The following is a 21,626-nucleotide window of genomic DNA, read 5'->3' as shown; positions in this document are numbered from 1 at the left end:
TTTTGATAAATTTGAACGCTGACAGACAGATTTAGTGAAAGTATTCAGGTTTCGTTTTGAATTTTCTCGAACAGTAAGATCAGGATTGCTGCGAAAATGAAATTCTCGTGCCGAACAGCAATAATTACAAGTACCCGTGGCATTATGGTCGGATGATCGTTTTGTCTTCCTTTTTAAAGGTATATTTTTATTTTTTTTGTTTACTCTAGATTTGACTTTTTTTAATGATTTAAATCGTGTACCTGAACACCTTACGCTGCAATTGCTGGACTTTTTTGTACCGGCATAATCCTCATCACCACTGTTCACCTCGAGGCGACAATTTTGTTCAACGTCCTTAATGTAATTTAATATATCCTCGTTCTTCAACCTCTCAAGATGTTTGGTCTTGCTGCACTTTTCGTAATTTTCAAACCACTGAATGTCCTCCCGATCGTCATTACCATTGGGATAATTTATTTTCTCATTTTTCGACATTATGTCACATGTGACTCAGAATATAACCTCGGTATAGCGACATACGTTTATAAATCTCTCGGATGAGGCAGCGCGCGATGCATCATGTTTCTTCGCATCGCGATTTGGATGCACCTTGTTTATTGGCATGTCAGTGCTAATGTTGGATGCACGCAAAACCCAGGAATCCGCGACAGCGTGAGAGCTAAACTGTGAACATGCATACAGAAGTATGATCGATGTTTTTCAAAATTTAATATAAATCTACATAATTCATATACATTTACAAGATTTCTTCCCTCGAGATGTTTTGTGTGATACAAGAAAATAATAACGCGTAGGTTAAGGATCTGACCTAAATGTAAATATAAATATTGACATAAATTTATATTTTGAAAGTTCACATGAAATGCGTGATATAAATAAAAATATACATTTAAAAAGATTTAATATAAGATTTTTATTAATTTAACTTTTTCTGATTGTATGTCTGATTTTGTATGTAAGTATAGGAAATATATAATAAAATAATAAATAATAGCAAAATAATATTTTCAATTGAAAGTTCTATGTGCATTTAAAATTTTAAAATATGAATTTTATTTTTTAAAACAACCTACAAACAACGAGTTCTTTGTTAGCTTGACAATAAACAATATTTGTTTTAAAAAGCAGATGATCATTTCTGTAATGTTTTTCAAACAAAACAATAAAAATAACAATATGTCTCTCTTTTGAAATCTCTTTCTACTCGAATAATCACATGATATCGACATTTCTGAATTCAAAAACCGTGCATGGAAATTTAAAAAAAATCAAATTACACTAATGTCAATATTATAATGTAACTTTTTTACTGAAAAAATCTCAAATTTCTTTCTCGTTAAACAAAACGTTAGAGAAATGTTGAATACAGCTTTTTACTAGCTAAGAAGTCAACATAGACAGCCAGATTGCAGCGTAGAATTTTTTATTAGCATGTTTATGCATTTAGCATGCATTGCTTGTTTTAATATCGCGTTCCTAGTTTTCTCTTTTACACAGTTTTTCTGGTTAGTAAAAGTAATATGAAGTAATAAATAAGTAACACACGAATGGAAATAAACGTCAATCCTGTGGGCTGTACTTCATATAACGTTAAAAGTGTGTGATGCCAAGTTACTAATTTCTATTAACGTTCCTATATTTTATCTTCTATGTAGCATTTATTAATCGCTTTTGTTTATATTTTAAATATGTATATATTTTGTAGAAGTTTGATGAAGCTTATCTGCACCATGTCACTAAAAATATAAATTCAATTTAACGGATGATTGATTTACTTTTATTTAACAAACAATTTATTTACGTTGATGCAGATATATTTGGATTTCCATGTATACAGAGTATTCTAGGAGGAAAGATCAATATTCTAGGATATTGGTCATTAAGCAAAAATGTTTATATAAATGTATGTTCTATGCTATGAAAAGATAATTGGAACGATGACTTTTTCTTTAAATGTGTCAATTGCACAATAAATTAAAACAAAAATACATAGTGCCTCTTGTTTTAACAGTAATTTTGCAACTGCACATTCAATTTTGTTTGGAATATGATATACGTTTATATGAATATTTTTGCTTAAAATAACCGATATTTTCCAGATATATTGACCTTTCTTCAGTGAATACTTTATATATGTATAAAAAGAGTTGCAAACTGAAAAATAAAGAAAAGCCTAAGTATTAGGTCAATTATAGATGTAAAATTTTTAATTGGAATTTTTAGTGTTAAACGGTTGATGTTATATGTACAAAGTATAATAGAAAGCATAGGTAATGATCATCAAAATATGTAATCATCAAAATGTGTAAGACTAATACTTTACTATATTTTTGAATTTGCTTGTATTATACATTAATTAAAATATTTCAAATTGATAGAATTATGAATTTGAATAATTAACTGCAAACTATTTATATACATCTAGATTAGTAGAATATACAATTAAAATTAACATTATATTTTACAATTTTCTGTTAGTTTTTTAATTAAAATTACATAATCAAATATATTGTTAATTGCTGCATCACTTTTTGGCATCTTTTAATTGGCTTGGTTTTTCCTAATTGGAAATATTCGACGCTAGAAATTTATAATTTGAGATATAAAATGAATAGTATTGTGTAAATTTGTTTTTCATACATTTCAAACGGATAATACAGTTTCATAACTGGCTAAAAAATTGGAGAAAAAATATGTAAAACACAATTTAAAGTCCATGCAATATAAAAGCCGATTCAGTTAAGTTGATTGTCGGAATTGTTTAATTAAACTCTACTTTTTCAATTACAAGAGTAAGTTTATCCTGTCACCAGTATTAATTATATTTAGAAAATTTTTTTTTAATAATGTTTTATTAATGTATCGGACTATAGAATTTCAAATAATATGACAGCTCTTTGTAACCACAAAACATTATTTATTGTTAGCATCAATTAATTTATTTCTCAACAATAAAGGTGATGCTCTATTATTTGTGATTATTTCCATAAAGAACATGAAGATAACAAAGCGGAAAATTTAAGAAAATTATAATCTAATTACTATTTTTTGTGAATGGCATTTAAATTGTTGATAAACATTTTATATATGTATACATTATAAACGTATGATTTATGTTATTATAATAAAGCTGTGTTCCTAATATTTCTCTTACAAAAGTATATCTGTTAGCATTATATTTTTACAATTTTTAAAATTTGAAAAACTTTTTCTATAATAAAAAAAATTTTATTCGAAAGCTACAAGAAATTGATTAAATTTGTGCAAGAATAAAAGACATTTATTTAATTCTTCCTATGCTTATAAAAAACGATAGTTATCCATTCATAAAAATGCGTCTCCGCTTTAGAATGCTCGCTCTTCTCTTTTGTTGATTATCCACTTCGGTATTATAACAAGGTCTATAATAATATAAGATTAATAATATAAATTTAATTTAATTTTGAGTTGTACTGATTTATTTACTATATTGCAAGAAATGTTTTTTGATAGATGAAATAATTGAGACAGAATAAAAATTTAAAAGTGTCCATTTTGTAAATTAAAATTAAAAATAGTGTATTAAAATTTTGGAATAACTATTATTTTAACTGTAATTCCATTCTCATGTCTGTGATGGTTTCTTGCAATCGCTCGATAACTGAACGCCAGAGTGTCACAGGACTGTTATCAACGATATCTTCTTTATGCTCATGTCCAATCCATGAAATAGTGAGAATTACGATCACTATTACAATTCCTTGTAATGCTAACAGCCATTGACTATGGAGCACATTCCTCCAATATTCACTTTCTTTAATCTATTATTATACATTATATTATAAAATACAAAATATATATACATATACATTTATACACATATATTATTTTTTCAACTCGATTGTACGAAGTGTTTCTAGTCAAATATACTTTTAATTATATTATACAATTTATATTAAAAAATTATTTTTTATTTTATTTGAATTTATTCATAGTAATCTCGAAGATTCATAGACTCGTAATTAAACCAAACTGAGCAACTTGCAAAATAATATTTCAATGATAATTCTAATTAAAGTAAATTCTATTTAAGCCATTTATTCTTTCTAATAAAACAATTTTTATTGAATTGATAAAAATTAATTCTTTAAAGGATATTGAAATTAGGATGTATAGTTCTTTATTTTTCATTACGTTAATTAGCTGTTAAGAAAACTCCATATAACATATAAGATCCTTTTTCTCTCTCTGTTACATAGATTTATCTTACAAGGAGAGGTCACGATGGATGTATGGGTCACCGATTTTGATGCGCTTTGATACTGATTTTCTTCATCGAAAATAAATAGACCTATGTCGCGCCGTTTCTCTAGATACCCCCCCTCGAAAAAATCGAGGTTAAAGGTTGGATCTGTTTCGGACCAGAGGGAATCTTTAGATCTTTAAATCGGTGACCCATACAACGTGGCCTTTCCTTGTTAGTTAATAACGTGATTATCGAAATACAGACTACACAAAGTTTGTTTAGTTTTCATTATAGTAAGCGCTCTCGACAAATGTAAACGTTTTTTATCTTCAAAATTTTTGGAAGCGTTCAGAGCGTCATTGAACCCGAAAGTTTAAAAGCCTCTTATTAGTTATTGTACGCAAAAGTGCGCTGTGTGACACTTCGTAGAAATCGCAGCACAACAACAATGTGTTGTAGGAATTCAGTTTATTGAGTTTCTCGGCAGCCTTTCAGTTGCTCAGCTGTCGTTAAAACTTTTAAGCCCGTCAACGCGTACACTTCCACGTGACGGTAAACCATTACCCGCAAACTATAAAATTCGTCCTTTGCACCAGTAAGTTCTCTTTTTTTTCCATTCACCACGGAAATAAAATATTTTGATATGCAGCAACGGATTTGCGTCATGTATCGGATATCTTTCAGATAATGAATAATAGTACAGTAGAATATAAATGAATGAGAAGTATATTATTTTAATTCAGCGTTATTAATTTATTTCATATGTTAATGCAATAGACTTGAATAATTTGTCAATGATATTAAAACGTTTTAACATAAAAATATGGAATATGCATAATATAAAATATATTAAAAACAAATAATTTCAATATATTTCTTCTTTTATTACAGACACATCCTGTCAAAACATGTTTGTCTTTGTTAGAAAACAAACATGTTTTATTAAAAATTTGTCGAAAATATAAATTTTTACAATGAAAGTATTAATAATTTTTTCATATTAAATTTTACAATGTTAATTCACGCGTGCGAGAATAGGGAATTAATTAAAAATTGATTGCGAAAGATTATTTTTTGAAGAGATATTGAACTTGGATAACCTTACTTTGCGAAAAGTACAAACTTTTCGCCAGAGCTTTCACGGTTATTAATACTATTAATTAAATACGATTATTAATATTATTAATATATAATATATTAAAAAAAAGCCTATCGTCAATTTTAATAAATTCATTAATATTAATAAAAAACTTTTTGGAGGTAATTCAATTATTATAAAATAATAAAACAATATATTAAAAAGAAAATTACGAACAAATTGCAGCGAACAGAGTAACCTTTAATTTACTCTTGTAAAAGTCTTCATTTCTTTGTACTTCCAGGTTATTTATACTTTTATTGCCGAAATCATCACCCTTGGGATTTACTCGTAACCTTAAAGCCTTTGAAGCATAACTATCCGATTTGTCAAACTTTTTTGTACTAAAAAAGATAATTATTTCTAAAGTTCATTTAAACAACAAATATAAAAATGCAATTATATAAATAGCGATTTTACGTAATAATATATGAATTCGAGTAATTCTTAAATGCTTTTCTTTTTGTCCTATGGAGCATATCAAACGGCGATTTAGTTGCGAATTTTACCATACTGTTATAAACAAAAATTTAGTTTAGAAATTAAATTAAAATTACTAAATATTTAATCTATACACTATCGATTTATTTTTGCTATCGATACTATGAGAAAACTTCATGAAGTTAAAATTGAGCATCTGCTACAAACACGTTAGCTCTCTACATTACAATTTTTATACATAAATTTTAATTTGAATTTTATCAAAGCGCTTGTTATTTATGTATAGTAATGCTCATAAATATTTTGATATTAATATTTTTGTCACATTTTACAAAAAATTAAATATTTCGATAAAAAAATCATAGAGATGTTTTCGATCATGCATTTTAAAGCGCGCAATAATCTGCGTTCAATTGTTTTCTATGTATATATTTTTATATATATTTTTTCTAGTTATTACACAAATTGAATATATTATATTTGTATGATTGATTTTCTTATATCAACGTTTCTAATATAATTTATGTACACCTACTACAAAAACAATCAAGAATTGCTTACAGCCATTGTTGCATTTGCAGTCTGCAAAGCCGAGTTTTAGAAATGAGGGGGCTAACTTCACGCGCATATATCCTTTTTTTGATATTTCCGGCTATAATTTCGACTACCAATCATCGGGAATGGACTACCAAACGTCAGTAAGCGACCACCAAACGATTGCTTACAGCCATTGTTGCATTTGCAGTCTGCAAAGCCAAGTTTTAGAAATGGGGGGGCTAACTTCACGCGCGTATATCTTTTTTTTGATATTTCCGGTTATAATTTCGACTACCAAACGTCGGGAATGGACTACCAAACGTCAGTAAGCGACCACCAAACGAATGCTTACGGTCATTATTGCATTTGCATTCTGGAAAGCCGAGTTTTAAAAATGGGGGGGCTAACTTCACGCGCGTTCTTCTTTTTTTGACATTTCTCATTATATCTTTGACTACCAAACGTCCGAAATGGACTACCAAACACCACCAAACGACCACCAAACGAATGGTCATGGTCATTTTTAGATTTGCAATAGTGGGGGGGCCAACTTCACATAGCCGAATTCATATATTATTACGTAAACTTATTTATATAATTGCATTTTTATATTTGTTGTTTAAATTAACTTTAGAAATAATTATCGTTCAGTTCTGTAAGAAAATATATATACTATACAAATAGATACGATTGTTGAATTTACATAACTGTTCTTACACGATACGAAGATTGAAGCCTCAAACAATGAATACAATACCCTTTATCCCAATAGGATGATTATCATCTATTCTGATTAAACTAGACACCTATCATGTAACCTTTATGGTTTCCGACTGGTGAGTTTTCGATGGCACTATTGCATATGCTTTATCATGGCGGATCTTGTTCGAAATTATCCCACTATCGTCGCGAAACAAAACGAATGATAACAGCCTTGTTCAATCATAGGATAGAAGCTTTTCGATCGGAAAGTGGTAATCTCGAGAACGACATTTTCCTCGTCCTCGTAGTGCCGAGAAGCTTAAGCCGAGGCTTAAGCCTTTCTCAAATATAGTGTACGATATTTCTAACTTATTTTCTCGCATTTCTCCTCTCCTTACATTCATGCTAAAATTTTTTTGCTCACTTGTGCTATTTTAATTGAACTCTTTAAGAGCGATTTATTGCTTTTTATATGTAACATCAGGTTTTTAAGTTCAGTAGAATTTAACTTATTATTTTTTGATAAAATATATTTGCACATTCTTTTTGTTACAATCCTTAACATTAATTACTATATTAACTTTTAGTTAATTTTAAATAATTTAAAATTATTAATTTTTTAAAATATTAGTGCTGAAAAATATATTAAAAGATATGAATTATTCTTAATTGGAAATCTTCAAATGTATGTGCAGTACTATTAACGCGTTCTATATGTTAGATCCATTTCTTCAGGGATTAATAGTCACTTTATCATATCCGACAATTAACTACTCGTCATTTATAATCTTCTAGAGTATTAAGATTTAACACTGGTATTAGCCATGGTTATTAATGTATCATTATATTATTGTTGGTTTCTATACAATAGCGGGTTTGCAATATAACGCACATTATTTCGATCTAATATGTACATACAAGATGTCTAACACACATGTGTACAGTTTACTGAAAATAATTTAACTTATTATATATAGAATTAAGCATAACACAATTTAATTACAATATAATGTAACAATAAAGCCTTTTATAAAATTAGGCTACATTCGGCCGTTATTCGCTGTTTAGTATTCTGTAATATGTAAATATATGTACATATATATATGTAAATATATATATGTATATATATATGCATATTATACAGAACACAGTCTTAATGTTAATTGTAATGTTAAGATTACAGTATAATTACATAATGTGCGATAATATTTCCACTAATTTGTTGCACATAATTTTCTATGTTATATTTATGTCATATTTTGATTAAAGTAATGACATATATTAATAATATTTGAGTTTTTTAATTTATTGATCAATTGCAATAAGTGCAAATTGCAACTTTTACTCCGTTAAAGTGCATTTAAGCATAACGTTATTGATAAATTAAAGAATTAAAAGAGTTGCCTATAATAAAATGAAATCACCGAAAATGGCAATTAAAAATCTCTCTAAATTATTATGTATATTAAGAAACACATTAAAATAAAAACACATTTACTTGTAATAAGCTTTACAAAACCTATTGTGGATTTATACATAGATAAAAAACATACAGCTCATTAATCGCATTTGCTCTTAAAAGGTGTTCTCAATAGTTTCTCTAATACACAATTTATAGCTTTCATTTTCATTGCTATTTATTAAATTACTAATAAGAGCCTTTAAATTCATTTATTTCTAAATTACTTTATATACATATAGAGCGTAGGCGAGAACTTTAATTATTACTAACTGTTAAATGGCTGATCTTTATCAATTTTAATATTTATTATTATAATACTATCACCAGTAGAAATACATTTTTGAAATTATATCAGTAAATTAATAACAATAATTTATATATTTTATGAACGCTTTGTTAACATTGCTAAATGATAAATGTAGATATGTAACAAAAATATTTTTTTAAATATTTTTTGAATGCTAAAAATATCAATGTTTCTGAAATAGTACACTCCTGCCCACGTATATTTAATATTTCTGTCTCGTAGACAGAAGGGTTATTTTCATTTTAATAATTTTATGTCATTGTGATGGATCTAACATTTATTTGAAAAACAAAATCAGAATACGTTAATATTTTGAAATAACGCGCACAATATGCGTAATGAGCTTTAGAATGAGTATAATGTTAGAGGAAAAGGTCATCCTTAACTCTCTAGCGACGTGAGCAGGAATCCCGGAGGAAAGGATATAAGATTGATTGCACATGTGAGAAAGGTGCGAGAAACGAGTCGGAACGATACGGTGGTTTAACTGTTTTTGTACTAACCAAGCACTGTGCACTGACGTATACTCGTCCAACGTACAAGTTGATGCTTACTCGATATCGCATAGTGATTACGTTCCATTTTTGCGAGGTATGGAGGTGAAATCACGATTTGTCGTACATCTTTAGAACAAAAGAGAAAAAGATATTTTAGTTTCTCAAATTACAATATTTTTTTCAATAATTTTTTTAATGATATATTTATAAATTTGTAACTATGATTACAAATATTTCTGATAAATATTCTTTCTACTTTCTATTATAATCTAATTATATCTTTCAATATTTGTTTGATAATAAATTCATTAATTAATTTTTTTATTAACTTTTTGATTTAAATATGATAATAAATAATAATTTTCTATCAACTCTCATAAAAAAAATTTAATATTAAATTTATCAAAGTAACTGAAGGCGGGAATGCTGGTTATCTCTTTAATCGTATCGTAATCATACAACATGTAACAGTCACGATTAAACGACTTAAATTTTATAAACTTTATCAATTTATTAATCATTCGTATACATCCTGCGTGCCAACTGTTTACATTGCAGTAACGTTTGCATAAAGCATTTCATTCGTATTCATGAATGGAAATCGGATTATCCTTCCCCTCTCTCCTTCGAATATCGTGCTGCTGCGGTAGGTCTTCGGATATTTCATATAACGGGTAATTTAATAGCTAATAGAATAATGGCAAAAATGCTGTAAGTATAAAAAGTTGCAGTAATCACGTAATTCTTATTACAATATAAAATAATCTTTCACATTTCAAAATACTCTATCAATAATAAATATAATAATTTAACTTAGATAATAATTAAACATAAATTAAATTAAATGTGAAAATTAGCGGTACAAAAGTAAATAAACTTTAAAAGAGAGAAAATAAAAACTATTTATCCTTGTTCAGAAAATCGTTGCAGCTAGTATATCTTCGCGTTATCGAAAGCCAACTCTTTACAGTTTTGGGATCAACTCAAAACATTTTGAGAAGCACTCAACGCACAAAGTATAATGATTTTGGCTCAAATGTTAAGATATAAGATCCAGTAAATGATTGTCTGATAAATATCTCGAATATGCCGTCTCCAGCAAGAATGTAACATATTCACTTGAAATATGTATATCATAAGTCGATCATATTGCAGATTCTTCTTTTCGAGAGAATATTACATTTTTGTATGAAAGCGTTATTTATATGCAGAGAAACTATTGTATCTAATTCTGGAAATGATCGAGATGTAAATATTTGACCGGATGTCTCGCAATTTATACTTTGTAGGAAAAACAAGAGATATAAATAAAAAAATTAAATTAAAACACAGTTATGGAAATTGGACAAATTATAGGACCATTGTGTTGAAAGAATAATTATCTCAGATTAAAAATTATCATTTGATTACTTTATTTTTATATAATATTGATACAATAATATTAAGTTTGCTCTAAAACAGTAATACAAATAATACAGTTTATTTAAAAATGTATAATATATTTAAAAAATCTATATTAATTAATTTTTTTGGAGCTTCTTTATTACGCTAGAAATTTCAATCCTAAAAGCAATCATGATAAATTTCTGTTATATCCAGAATAGTACAACATTATGTTTGACTATCAGAGTTACTTCATAGGTATATATGAAACTATTCAACAAGTTTCTTACCACTATCGAATCACGTATTCCAGAAATGGATGAATTGTTCACAGGAAAGCTTTGTTCTCATAGGAATATATATGTATATCAAGTGTCAACACGCTGTCTCTTTTCTACATCTTTCGAAAGACATTGAACGAGAAAGTAGTATAAATTGTATATGCGTATTACTATTAATTACTATTTGTTACTATTATAATTAAATACTAGATTTTAATTTCTGCTAATTATATTCTAAAAGCGGCACGCAAATATTTATTATTATCATTATAAGCTTGTTATGCACTTATAACATTAACAAATCAATTACGATTTATGAAATTAACATGTGTTTTTAATTCACATTTATAGCAATACTATTTATTAAAAAAGATCTTCCTTTTTTGTGTTACTATATTTTTATAACAATATTTCTCTAAAATTGTCATTGCAATAAAAAGCACGTATTCGTAAAGAAAGAATTTTATTACATTCATTATGAAACTTTTCGTTATCTCTCTTAGATTTTCAAAATTTAATTTTCATTTCGATTCTAGGTACACATGATTTTGTTTTCATTCATATTCGTGACGCACCCCGGAAGATCTGCTTCCTGTACTTTATGTTTGCTCGATAACTCGTGTTCACCAAAACTTCTAATATTTGAATAATAAAGTTAGCAAAGTCAATCGAACTGCTTCCGACAATATTGGAAACTACATATCTCAAGGGATTTAGTAATACAGAAATTTCCAGCAATGCATGCCCACGTACATTGAATGTCTTCTCGAGAAACATTTCATTTTTTAAATAAATTAATATTAATTAAATTATAAATTGCAATAAAACCTCTCGGATATTGTTCTTCTCAAAATGTAATTTTACTGTGCTTGGTGTATCGGTTCTTCGATCCTTATTTGATATTATATTCGATGAAAGTTATATGACTTTTTTGCTTATAATCGAGACTGGTCATTAGTTCCTACAATCAGCTTTTAATTTGTTTTACTGAGTACAGCGTTCACGATAATTGCCTAATTTAAATAAAAATTGAAATCTTGGGAAGAGAAATAGCAGAGAATGTGAAATAATGAATATTTCATAATATTATAGAATCAGATATTGTCAATTACTATGCAAGTAGAGTACTATGCAAACAGAATAGTAACATTAATTTTTGATGTACATTGTAATGCGCGTAGTATCTATAATAGAATAGATTCAAAACTGACGAAGTTATCTGTTTGAAAAAATCTGCGCTATACAGCATAAAATAATTTTTCTCTTTTTACATCTTCACATGTGCAATGACCGAAGCAGACAGGTGCGTAGGCGAACAAAGAACAAAGCCCTCTTCTTATATAAAGAAAAAGTTTGTTTAATGACATATATAATTTTATATTACATTATTTTTACGTCACTATGCCATATTTCTACACTTTTTTAAACTATAATTTAAAACACGATTGCAAAAAACTTTATTATAAATAATTTTATTAATTTATTAATGAAATAAGAATATTATTATTACCGCACATTTTCACTTCTAAACTTTTCTTCTAACTTTTATTCTCATAATTTTTATAAATTACATTTTTCTTACATAATAGATTAAATGAAACGAAATACGTCACTTTTTTAAAATAAAAATACTGGCTCGTTGAAAAGTATGAAGATGTATTTTTGATTCGAATTACGGTTCTTATAACAAGAGAACTAGAACATGCGATTCACAATGCGGGTTTCTGGGCAAATCTCGGCGTATACGTTTTACATTATGTACTACACTACTTTGAAAATATAAACCTTTACAGAAATTATAAAAGAACTCTTCTGTCTGAGTGATTTTGTTTGTGCGAGTTTTCTTGTGCATTGTGTGTGTGATGTGTATGTGATTCATCTTAATTTTTCTATCGATTTCTCTCTCTCCTCTCTCTCTCTCTCTCTCTCTCTCTCTGTCTCTCTCTCTCAGAATAAAAATTTATCTGATATAAACGTCAATGTTCGCCGTGTTTTGTAAAGGTCAATCAGAGTTTTAAAGTACGAGCACAATTTACTCATTTTATTAAAACCTTTTTTAAGCATGTCAACATTAATCATTGAATGTTGTTTTTTTTTTTATGTAATAAATCTTTCATTAAAACATCAGTTATAGAATATAATATATTTTATAGTTTCTTCTTTATATATATATATATAAACTGATTTGTATAAGATGTAAATAAATTTGGAGAATTAAAATTCTGGATTTTTATCTTGATTTAAAATTACCATTTGCGATTGCTTTATTTTTACATAATATTTAATTTGCTCTGAAGACAGTAAGTACATTTGACATACAGTCAATATTCTAATATATAATATTATCGTATATGTAATTGTTGAGAATTTCGATGCGGCGTTTGGTAATTCGTGTATGAAAGTGAAAGCATTCAGGCTCTCTTGATCGCCGACTTTAAGGGAATAAACCGCGTAGGACATACCTGCTTAGAACGATTACACGAGTGACCGATCGGTAGTGAGGAACAAGCACGATCCAGCAGCCAATGCAGTCTCTCACGTATTCTCTACCCTTCAACCCCTTTCTCGTCTCTTATCATGTTGCTCCTTTTCTCATCTTCTCTGTCCGACGTGGCACGTTCCCTGCGCCTCGTGCCTCTTCGTCGAGCTAGAATTCTCGCTCCGTTTACTTTACGCGACGAAGAGGCTGACCTCGGCAGTTTACAACGTGCGCACATTAACACGTCCCACGATGTCGAGGCAAAACGATTTCTGAAATGCATTTGACATCTGTAGATGCATCGCTCTTTTTATTTCTTTATGTAATATCGTTATGTGGAAGTAAAATGTCAAGTTTAACACATTTAATACATTTCACAATTTAACACATTTTCCAAACATATCACATACATTTATATAATATACCAAATGGGCTACCCATGGGATAAATAACTATACGTATTTAGGACCTTAGATTAGAGTTTACGCTCATATAATATTTAATTACATTTTACATCTGATCGCAACACTTGATTTGAATAATATATATGTAGCATATGTGTAGGTATATATGCATCATAGTTGAATACATGAACTATGTGTGTTCTATATATTGTAGAATAATGAACAAAAAGAAAGGAAAACTAAAGTATAATTTCATTGTAATGAGAAACTACGGCGAAGAAGATAAAAAAAGAATAATATTCCAGACATGGGTACATAATACAAACTCTAAAATCGGAGGAAAAGAATGTATTTTTAGATGTTTTCTAAACAGTTTGCGCAAATATATTTTTAAGATGCCTTTAGACGTTTTACACATGTTATAATTTTAAACATTTTATTATTTAGAATATGAATATATTAGAACTCATTTTTATAAAAATATTTGTTTATAATCGAACAAATTAATTAAAAGGTTAATATATCCAGCATTTTTAGTAACGGTTCTTAATTATTTGTTTTCAGTGTCAAAGCAGCAAAGAAAGAAAAGATTCTCTTTGAAAGCATTCAAATTATTTACCATTAAATGTAAAAAAAATTTAAGAATTATAAAATTGTTTATATAAATTTTCCATTTTAGATATTTATTTGCATATTTACGGTAAACATACCATATGCTAATGTCACGTGTTTACGCATGAATATCGGATAGTACTGAATGGAGACCTATTAAAGTGAAATGGATCAATGCGTCACAATACGACGACAAATATAATATACGTGCTTCATGAGATAAAAAATAATAACAAAGTAATATAGCGTTGCTCTTGCAGTTGATAGCTTTTATGAAGTTTTATGTACATATACGTATAGGCTTATTGTATGATATTAGATAAATAACGTAAGTCGCATATGTTTATTGTGTATGTAAATCGAAATATTTTTAATCAATTCTCTTTTAATATTTTTATGTAGAAAAATATCATTGTACGTAAGACATTAAACATATTATTAATATGTAATGTTTACTTTTATTTTAATAAATCTGTTAAGTAAAATGATTTATACTCTTAAGATTTCTTTGGCACAATTAAATTTATTTATATAGTTAAATATATAATTTACTTACATGTCTAAAAATATTCATAAGAATAATTATTATTATTTAATTATATGTGTTAATTTTTTGAAACTGAATCAGGAATATCTTATTCCTTTTATTTATTTAATTCGAAAGAACAGTAAGGAAGATAAAAACTTTATGAGGTATATGAAATATATGAGATTTGGTGATTAAAATTTTGTACTTCAGTATATTACTGGAACATGGAATATTTTATTTTCAATCGTAATGTCGATGATAGTAGCCATTATGACAAAGATGTTTTTATCCTATATGCATATTAAGAGAAGTTATTCCACTATGGAAAAGAAATAAAGTTATATTAAATATACAGAATGATTTACATACAGATTAGTAGGAAAAAAGTTTATATTATCAAGATGTAATATATTTAATATAGCAATCTGTATTTAAATATTTCTATTCGATCTTGAAAGGATGTCAGTAAATCAAAGAGGTAGGAGGTTTTATTATAAGAACTTAAAATACTCAATTTACATCGGGAATGTTTCCCATTTCTCGATAGCTGCTTATATATTGATATTCTTTGGTCTCGTCATGGCACAAGATGCTTTGAGAAAAGCAAGCCTTTATCCTATCCTTCGCTAATTATAGCCTCCGCTTTGAAGAGTAGCAGCACTTTTAAACCTTATAAAATTGAATAAACTGACGAGAGAAGCGGACAAGAACGGCATTATACGAACGTCGTTTTTTCTGTTATATTTACATTTTGTGCAAGTTAAGTACACTTTAAAAGTATTCAATTCCACAGGATATACATTTTTAATCCGAAATAATCAAGCAATCTTTGATAAGTTCCGATTTAACATTTTTGTTAATATTATGTTCTATACATATCTTGAAACATTTTTCCGATTCAACATACGGGTATTTTCTTTCAAAATCTCAAAATAGATTTTTCTTCCTTCTGTATTTTTGCTTTTATTTTACACATGCTATGCTTCATATAAATATTATTTTCTCGAAATATGGTTTTCTTATATGATATATTCTTGCGCATAACGTAATATATCATATGAAAAGCGTGCGTTAAGCTCCTCATATCTTCTGTCTGGCATAGACAAAATATTTCTATTTATGCTCGCATTATACTTATTCTTAGTTAGATTTACTGCGACGGGCTGTTATATAAACAGTTATATAATAACTAAGTTTAAAATCACTTATTTACAATTAAATTTTATTTTTTAAAATAGTTTTAAGAGAAAAGTAATTTCGTCTGCAATTAATAAATTAAATTAATCTGTCAAATGCGTTTGTTTGTTACTTCTTGTTCGTATTCCAAACACTAATGAATAGCAAATATGCGGGTGGAATTAGTGTTATTTGAATGTTGAGTGTTGTACTCGACAGATCGTTAGTCCCGACTAGGTTCTTGATGAACAATCAAATGTGGTTACGTGACACGTCAATAAATTAGTTCGACCTGATGTATAGCTTGATTTTCGTGTAGTGTATATATCAAAATACACAATAATAGTGCAACATCTTTGCTATATTCTATTACGTGAAAGTTTAATAGGCATCCATGTATTTTTAATCTAGGAGTAATCATTTGATGGTTTTTTTATGTCTTATTACAATCACTATTATTAAAAACATATTATACATATGTTATTGATTGAACAATCGTTTTTCGATTTATTAGTATTTGAGAACATTATGAATATGTATTTAATCAAAATTTTTTGAAAAAATAAGTGAAATCAAACAAATATTAAATAAAATAACACATTAAGTAGCTAATTACTATGACATTTGTCACTTAAAAAAATATAAAGGTTTTAATGAATATGTACTTTTTTATTGTGAGTCTTTTTAATGGAATTGTATATTTAAAGACTCATAAAAAATAATAAAGAAAAGAGGACATGTTGAGCAATATACATACAAAACAACATTTGGTAACAATTTACATTTTTTGCTGCTAGTGTGTAAAATGCCCTTGGGTATTGATCATGTAACTATTAAAGAACAGAAATATGAAAAGTAAATAATGATTGTATGTACATACAAGTACATATAAAAATTTTACTTTTTATCGTAGGGAAAAAGTTACATAACCGATATCCAGATATTTCCGAGTTAAGATTCTATGTAAAAATGTAAAATTAAAGAAAGATGATTACGTAATGAATATATTTCTACAAATACTAACTATATTCTCGATATGTTGTTTTAGAATGCTTTTTAGTTCGATTCTTTTCCTGGCAATCTGGACTAGTTCGTCATTCGCAGAGGAATCCTCCAATGATGCTGTGTCTGTTAAACGAGCGCCCATGGGGTTTCAGGGTATGCGAGGGAAGAAGGACCTCATCCCCACGGTCGCAGAACACAATGAAGTTTCTAAAAGAACGTTAGTGAATTTTCAGGTAAGTTATTATCCAACTTTTTTAATAGAGTTGACACAGAAGAAGAAGGCAAGTCTAATTTTGTGTATTTAGTTTATCTTATAAATTATGTATAAGAAGGAGATATCGATAATCACAGGATAAGGATTCGAGCGCGTCCGATATTGAGGACAATCTTCTGCACGATGAGTTTGACAAGAGAGCACCGAAGGGATTTCAGGGTATGAGGGGGAAAAAGGATTACATGATACCTGATTTTGAAGACTCCTACTTTCACGAGGACTACGACAAAAGAGCGCCAATGGGTTTTCAGGGTATGAGAGGCAAGAAGGCTACATTAGAAGATATATACTATAAACGTGCACCAATGGGATTTCAAGGAATGAGAGGAAAGAAATCTTTGGAGGAGGTAAGCGTGAGCATTCAATGGTTAATTGAATTATTATGCTGCAAAAAGAGCTTAGGGCGAAAATATATCAATACTAATAACTCGTAAGATTCTTCTTAAGTATGAAAATTGTTCATAAAATGGCTGTCATAAATTCTAGAATTATTCTATTCTTTCTTCTTTAGTCTTTTCTATTCACATGATTAGTTTCTTAAATAAATGTAATTATTTTAAAAAGATTCTTGATCATCCAAGAGTTTTAAATAGTTACAAATTAATGTAGCTTAAATTAACAGATTTTAATTTAACACTTAGTCGTTGTTGTGTTTATAAGTTATTTTAAAAACTGTCAAATTATAGGTATTGAGTGAAATTGAAAAGAGAGCTGCGATGGGCTTTTACGGTACTAGGGGGAAAAAGACATATGTCTTTGAGTATCCACAAGATTACGAAAAAAAACTTCTAGCAATGGAATTCCAAGATATGCACGATAAGATAAAAGAAGAATGGGAAAAAAGAGCTCCTATGGGATTTCAGGGGATGAGAGGCAAGAAAGCACTGTTCAACGAGATAGAAGAACTTGAGAAAAGAGCTCTTATGGGTTTTCAGGTAAGTTAATCAGTTGCTTAATCAATTCTGAAAACATAGATTTTTTCTATCTAATTGAATATAGTTAATTTTCAATATATATATTTTATAATTGATAAGAAACATTTTTAATTTATAAGTTAAGAAAAAAATCCTTTTAATAATTTTATTAATTATTTAATTAATTAATTAATTGTTTTAGGGTATGAGAGGCAAGAAAGACAGCTTTGAAAATTACGCAGATTATTACCTAGATTCCGACATGGATTTCGATAAGAGGGCACCAATGGGTTTTCAAGGGATGAGAGGCAAGAAAGATACTGATAAGAGAGCACCGATGGGCTTTCAAGGTATGCGAGGCAAGAGAAGCGTAATAGGACAAAGATTTGAGCCCGGCGTGAATTTTGGATCATTAAACGAATACCAAGGTAGAGTCATACTACTTACATCCTATATTTATGATTATTGAGAAAGAAGGAAACTTTTGAATATTATTATAATTAACATTTGGTAGTAATATCATTTTTCATAAAACATTCACAACGCTACAATTATTGACTTATAAAGTAGTTTATTTGTTTGATTAAGATGTTATTAATAATTTATAAAGAAATTAAGTATTTACTTCGAAACTTACGTGAACTCTAGTTTCACAAATCTTAATTGCTATTATCATTACAATATGTAAATATTATATATAATATTAAAACTTGTATTATCTTTGGTACAAATTTTAACATGAAAAATGGTTTATGTGGAAGGTTAAAAATTTTTCTTTTTATACGAGAAGTTTCGAGAAGCTGGAGACACGATTGCTCGCGAAATTAAAACTAAATAAAAACGTACGGGAGTAGTTTTTATTGGTATATGTTTAATTAACTGTGTTATAATTCGGTGAGAAATATTTTCTTTCTTTTTTCTTATTCTTTCACTTTTATTGCATACCCCAGAGTATTTTACTCGTACTTTCCGAATGTCCCTTATAACACTACTAGACGACATAATCGATCGAGTCCAGGTGGAGAGAATATAACGAAGGCTTCCTAAATATTTGTCTGTTATTCATGCACCTCCGAACAAATTTTGTAGTGAGAGAAGGTGGAAAATTTTTTTTATTTTTTTCCTTTTTCACACACACACATCGTTCTTATACGCCGTGTGATTTTGAGGTCGAAATGGTCACATTGGCCTACGTTGTGTTTCCCCCGAGCAGGAATAGGCGATAGAAGACACTTTCTAGCCGCATGCCAAGTTGAAAAACGATCGCCTTTCCGATATTTTGAGATGCGAGGTAAAAAAAATCCACGATGGGAATTACGGGGGATGTTTGTGGGGGTGAGAGGCAAAAAATGGGCGAATGCCCCGTACGAGGACAACAGCCCATTCATAAGGGCGTTTGATAACACCGAGAGGATCGGCATGGATGGGGACTCGCCGGCAACATTAGGTAATCGACTAGCTGACAGCCAATTGGTAGCAAACATTTATATCGCAGTTCTCTTTATCGCTTCGTTTATCTTTCATGCGTATCTAATAGAGCTGAATATGCTTGTAGTTTTTATCAACTCTCAAGCAGTTTATCAGAATGCAGAGAAAGAAAAATTGAATGTTATCTCTTTTCACACAAATGTTCTTCAAAATATCTTCTTCAGCGCATTTTAAATGCGATGTATCACTCTTATCTTTGCTAAATATTATAGTCCCACTCTTCTATATATTTATTTTGCATGCGACACATCGAGCACATTTAAATGTACTCAGTATATTTATAATATGTGTCAATATACTTACATTATTTTTGCTGTAATAATTTTTTTATCCATGTCGCTGAATTTCAACATTTCATTATGATCATCATTTATAATCGTTCGTTTACGAATTATTCCGCACTATTACTGTTGTGAAAAAATTTTTCCTTGTACACGATGCCAAGTGACATTTAAAACAAAGCTCTGGATTATCTTCCTCGCAACTACGAGACAATGCCGATGCAAGGGTCTGCTTTAAAACTTTTCCTACCATGTATATTGTCATCGAGAAGTTATTCACTATTGTATACACGATTGCACAAAATAGTGATAAATTTTGCATTGTAACTTTGGGATGACAGTCTGACTGGTTATAAGAATCAGTTATCTACACGCATAATTCAATTATCTAATAACTAATCATTAATACTAAAATGTGTAAATGTTTCATTAATTTTGGATTGCACTTTTATTAACTGGTTTATTTTAATTTTCATTAAAAAGAGATGATGACAGAGAATCAAACAGTAAATTTTTTTAAAAATGCGAATGTTACCACAAGCAACTTATTATAATTGCGCGTAATTTCTTTTAATCACGACATTATAAACATATATGTATACATATGTTATTTTTATATATTTTACAAATATTTTATTAAATTATATAAATGTATAGATGTATAAACAATTTGTATTTTAAACGAAAAATGTTATAAGTATATAGATTGTGTAGAGATTTTCTTTCATGGTATATAATTAGGAATAAGTATAACTCTATTGTATCGTACAATGATGAAAGTTTTTTTTATTAGATATAGTTTCGTCCTTAATTCTTCGTATAATTATATTAAACAGTTGATGGTATACGTAATGTTGATTTCCCAAATGTTACGAAGGTAGTATCATAATCGCTGTTTGTTGCTTTATGTTCCAGATTCACAATAATACAACAGCTCTTAGAAACGGTAACGCAACTGTTACGAAACGTCTCCTCCAAATAATTAAACCGATGTAGTTAAATCTAAAAACGAGAAAAAAGAAGAAGACGTGTCTATCAGTTATGATGATGGGTGCAAGTATACTGTCATTTGTTGTTTTAACAATTTGTTAATTAAGACTTCATTATTATATTTTACATATCATAAGTTATTTTATATATTATAAGCCGATTTTGGTCTAGTCAATATATATGATTTATGTATACATTATTACTTACGTTTTTTCGCTATTATAAGATTCAGAATTGCGTGCGTTGGACGCAGGTCGTAAGTCACAAGTCATAGATACAATCGTGAGGACATAATTCAAAGCGTACACAATGAACACGGTGTATGGAAGAAAGTTCTACTGTTTCTCTAGTGTTTCATAAATAGTACTCTACATGCAAAACTCTTGCTGTGATTTCATGTATAACTCTCCCACGAGAAAATTAGAGAGAAAGAGAGAGAAATTCATGTATAATTAAATTATCTAAACATTGTTATGTTGGTCTATATCCTTATCTCTT

The 21,626-nt window shown here is 28.6% G+C and overlaps 2 protein-coding genes across 3 annotated transcripts in view; one reads left to right on the top strand and one right to left on the bottom strand.

The window, feature by feature from the left end:
* Tk (tachykinin) overlaps positions 1-21,186 on the top strand; it is a 57,457-nt gene extending 36,271 nt beyond the window's left edge. The window contains exons 2-7 of one of the 2 annotated variants that reach the window (XM_018544522.1): positions 17,225-17,414; positions 17,533-17,802; positions 18,142-18,390; positions 18,572-18,797; positions 19,583-19,816; positions 21,054-21,186. In XM_018544522.1, coding sequence (XP_018400024.1) covers positions 17,226-17,414; positions 17,533-17,802; positions 18,142-18,390; positions 18,572-18,797; positions 19,583-19,816; positions 21,054-21,064 — 1,179 coding nt within the window. In that variant the 5' untranslated portion in view covers position 17,225 and the 3' untranslated portion in view covers positions 21,065-21,186. The remainder of the gene's footprint in view (positions 1-17,224; positions 17,415-17,532; positions 17,803-18,141; positions 18,391-18,571; positions 18,798-19,582; positions 19,817-21,053) is intronic. The other variant, XM_018544523.1, reaches the window with a different exon arrangement.
* LOC108777583 (uncharacterized) lies at positions 3,320-5,878 on the bottom strand. The gene is made up of 4 exons (XM_018544508.1): positions 5,787-5,878; positions 5,566-5,710; positions 3,595-3,803; positions 3,320-3,404 (listed from the first exon to the last, which is right to left on the bottom strand). Exons 1-4 carry the CDS (start codon positions 5,876-5,878, stop codon positions 3,320-3,322), a joined length of 531 nt encoding a protein of 176 aa, XP_018400010.1.
* Positions 21,187-21,626: the final 440 nt, after the last annotated feature.

The sequence above is a fragment of the Cyphomyrmex costatus genome, unplaced genomic scaffold, assembly GCF_001594065.2.
Source record: "Cyphomyrmex costatus isolate MS0001 unplaced genomic scaffold, Ccosl1.0 scaffold449, whole genome shotgun sequence".
Classification (NCBI taxonomy): Eukaryota; Metazoa; Arthropoda; class Insecta; order Hymenoptera; family Formicidae; genus Cyphomyrmex; species Cyphomyrmex costatus.
The sequence above is the reverse complement of the archived record's forward strand: the minus strand, read 5'-3'. Positions and strand labels throughout refer to the sequence as shown.

What these genes read in the sequence shown, in the direction of transcription:
- LOC108777583 (XM_018544508.1), bottom strand. Translation starts at nt 5,878, where the DNA reads ATGGTAAAATTCGCAACTAAATCGCCGTTTGATATGCTCCATAGGACA. An exon ending in TTTACAAGAGTAAATTAAAG is followed by an intron (nt 3,804 to 5,565) that starts GTTACTCTGTTC and finishes GTATAATAATAG; the next exon opens with ATTAAAGAAAGTGAATATTG. An exon ending in GACATGAGAATGGAATTACA is followed by an intron (nt 3,405 to 3,594) that starts GTTAAAATAATA and finishes ATATTATTATAG; the next exon opens with ACCTTGTTATAATACCGAAG.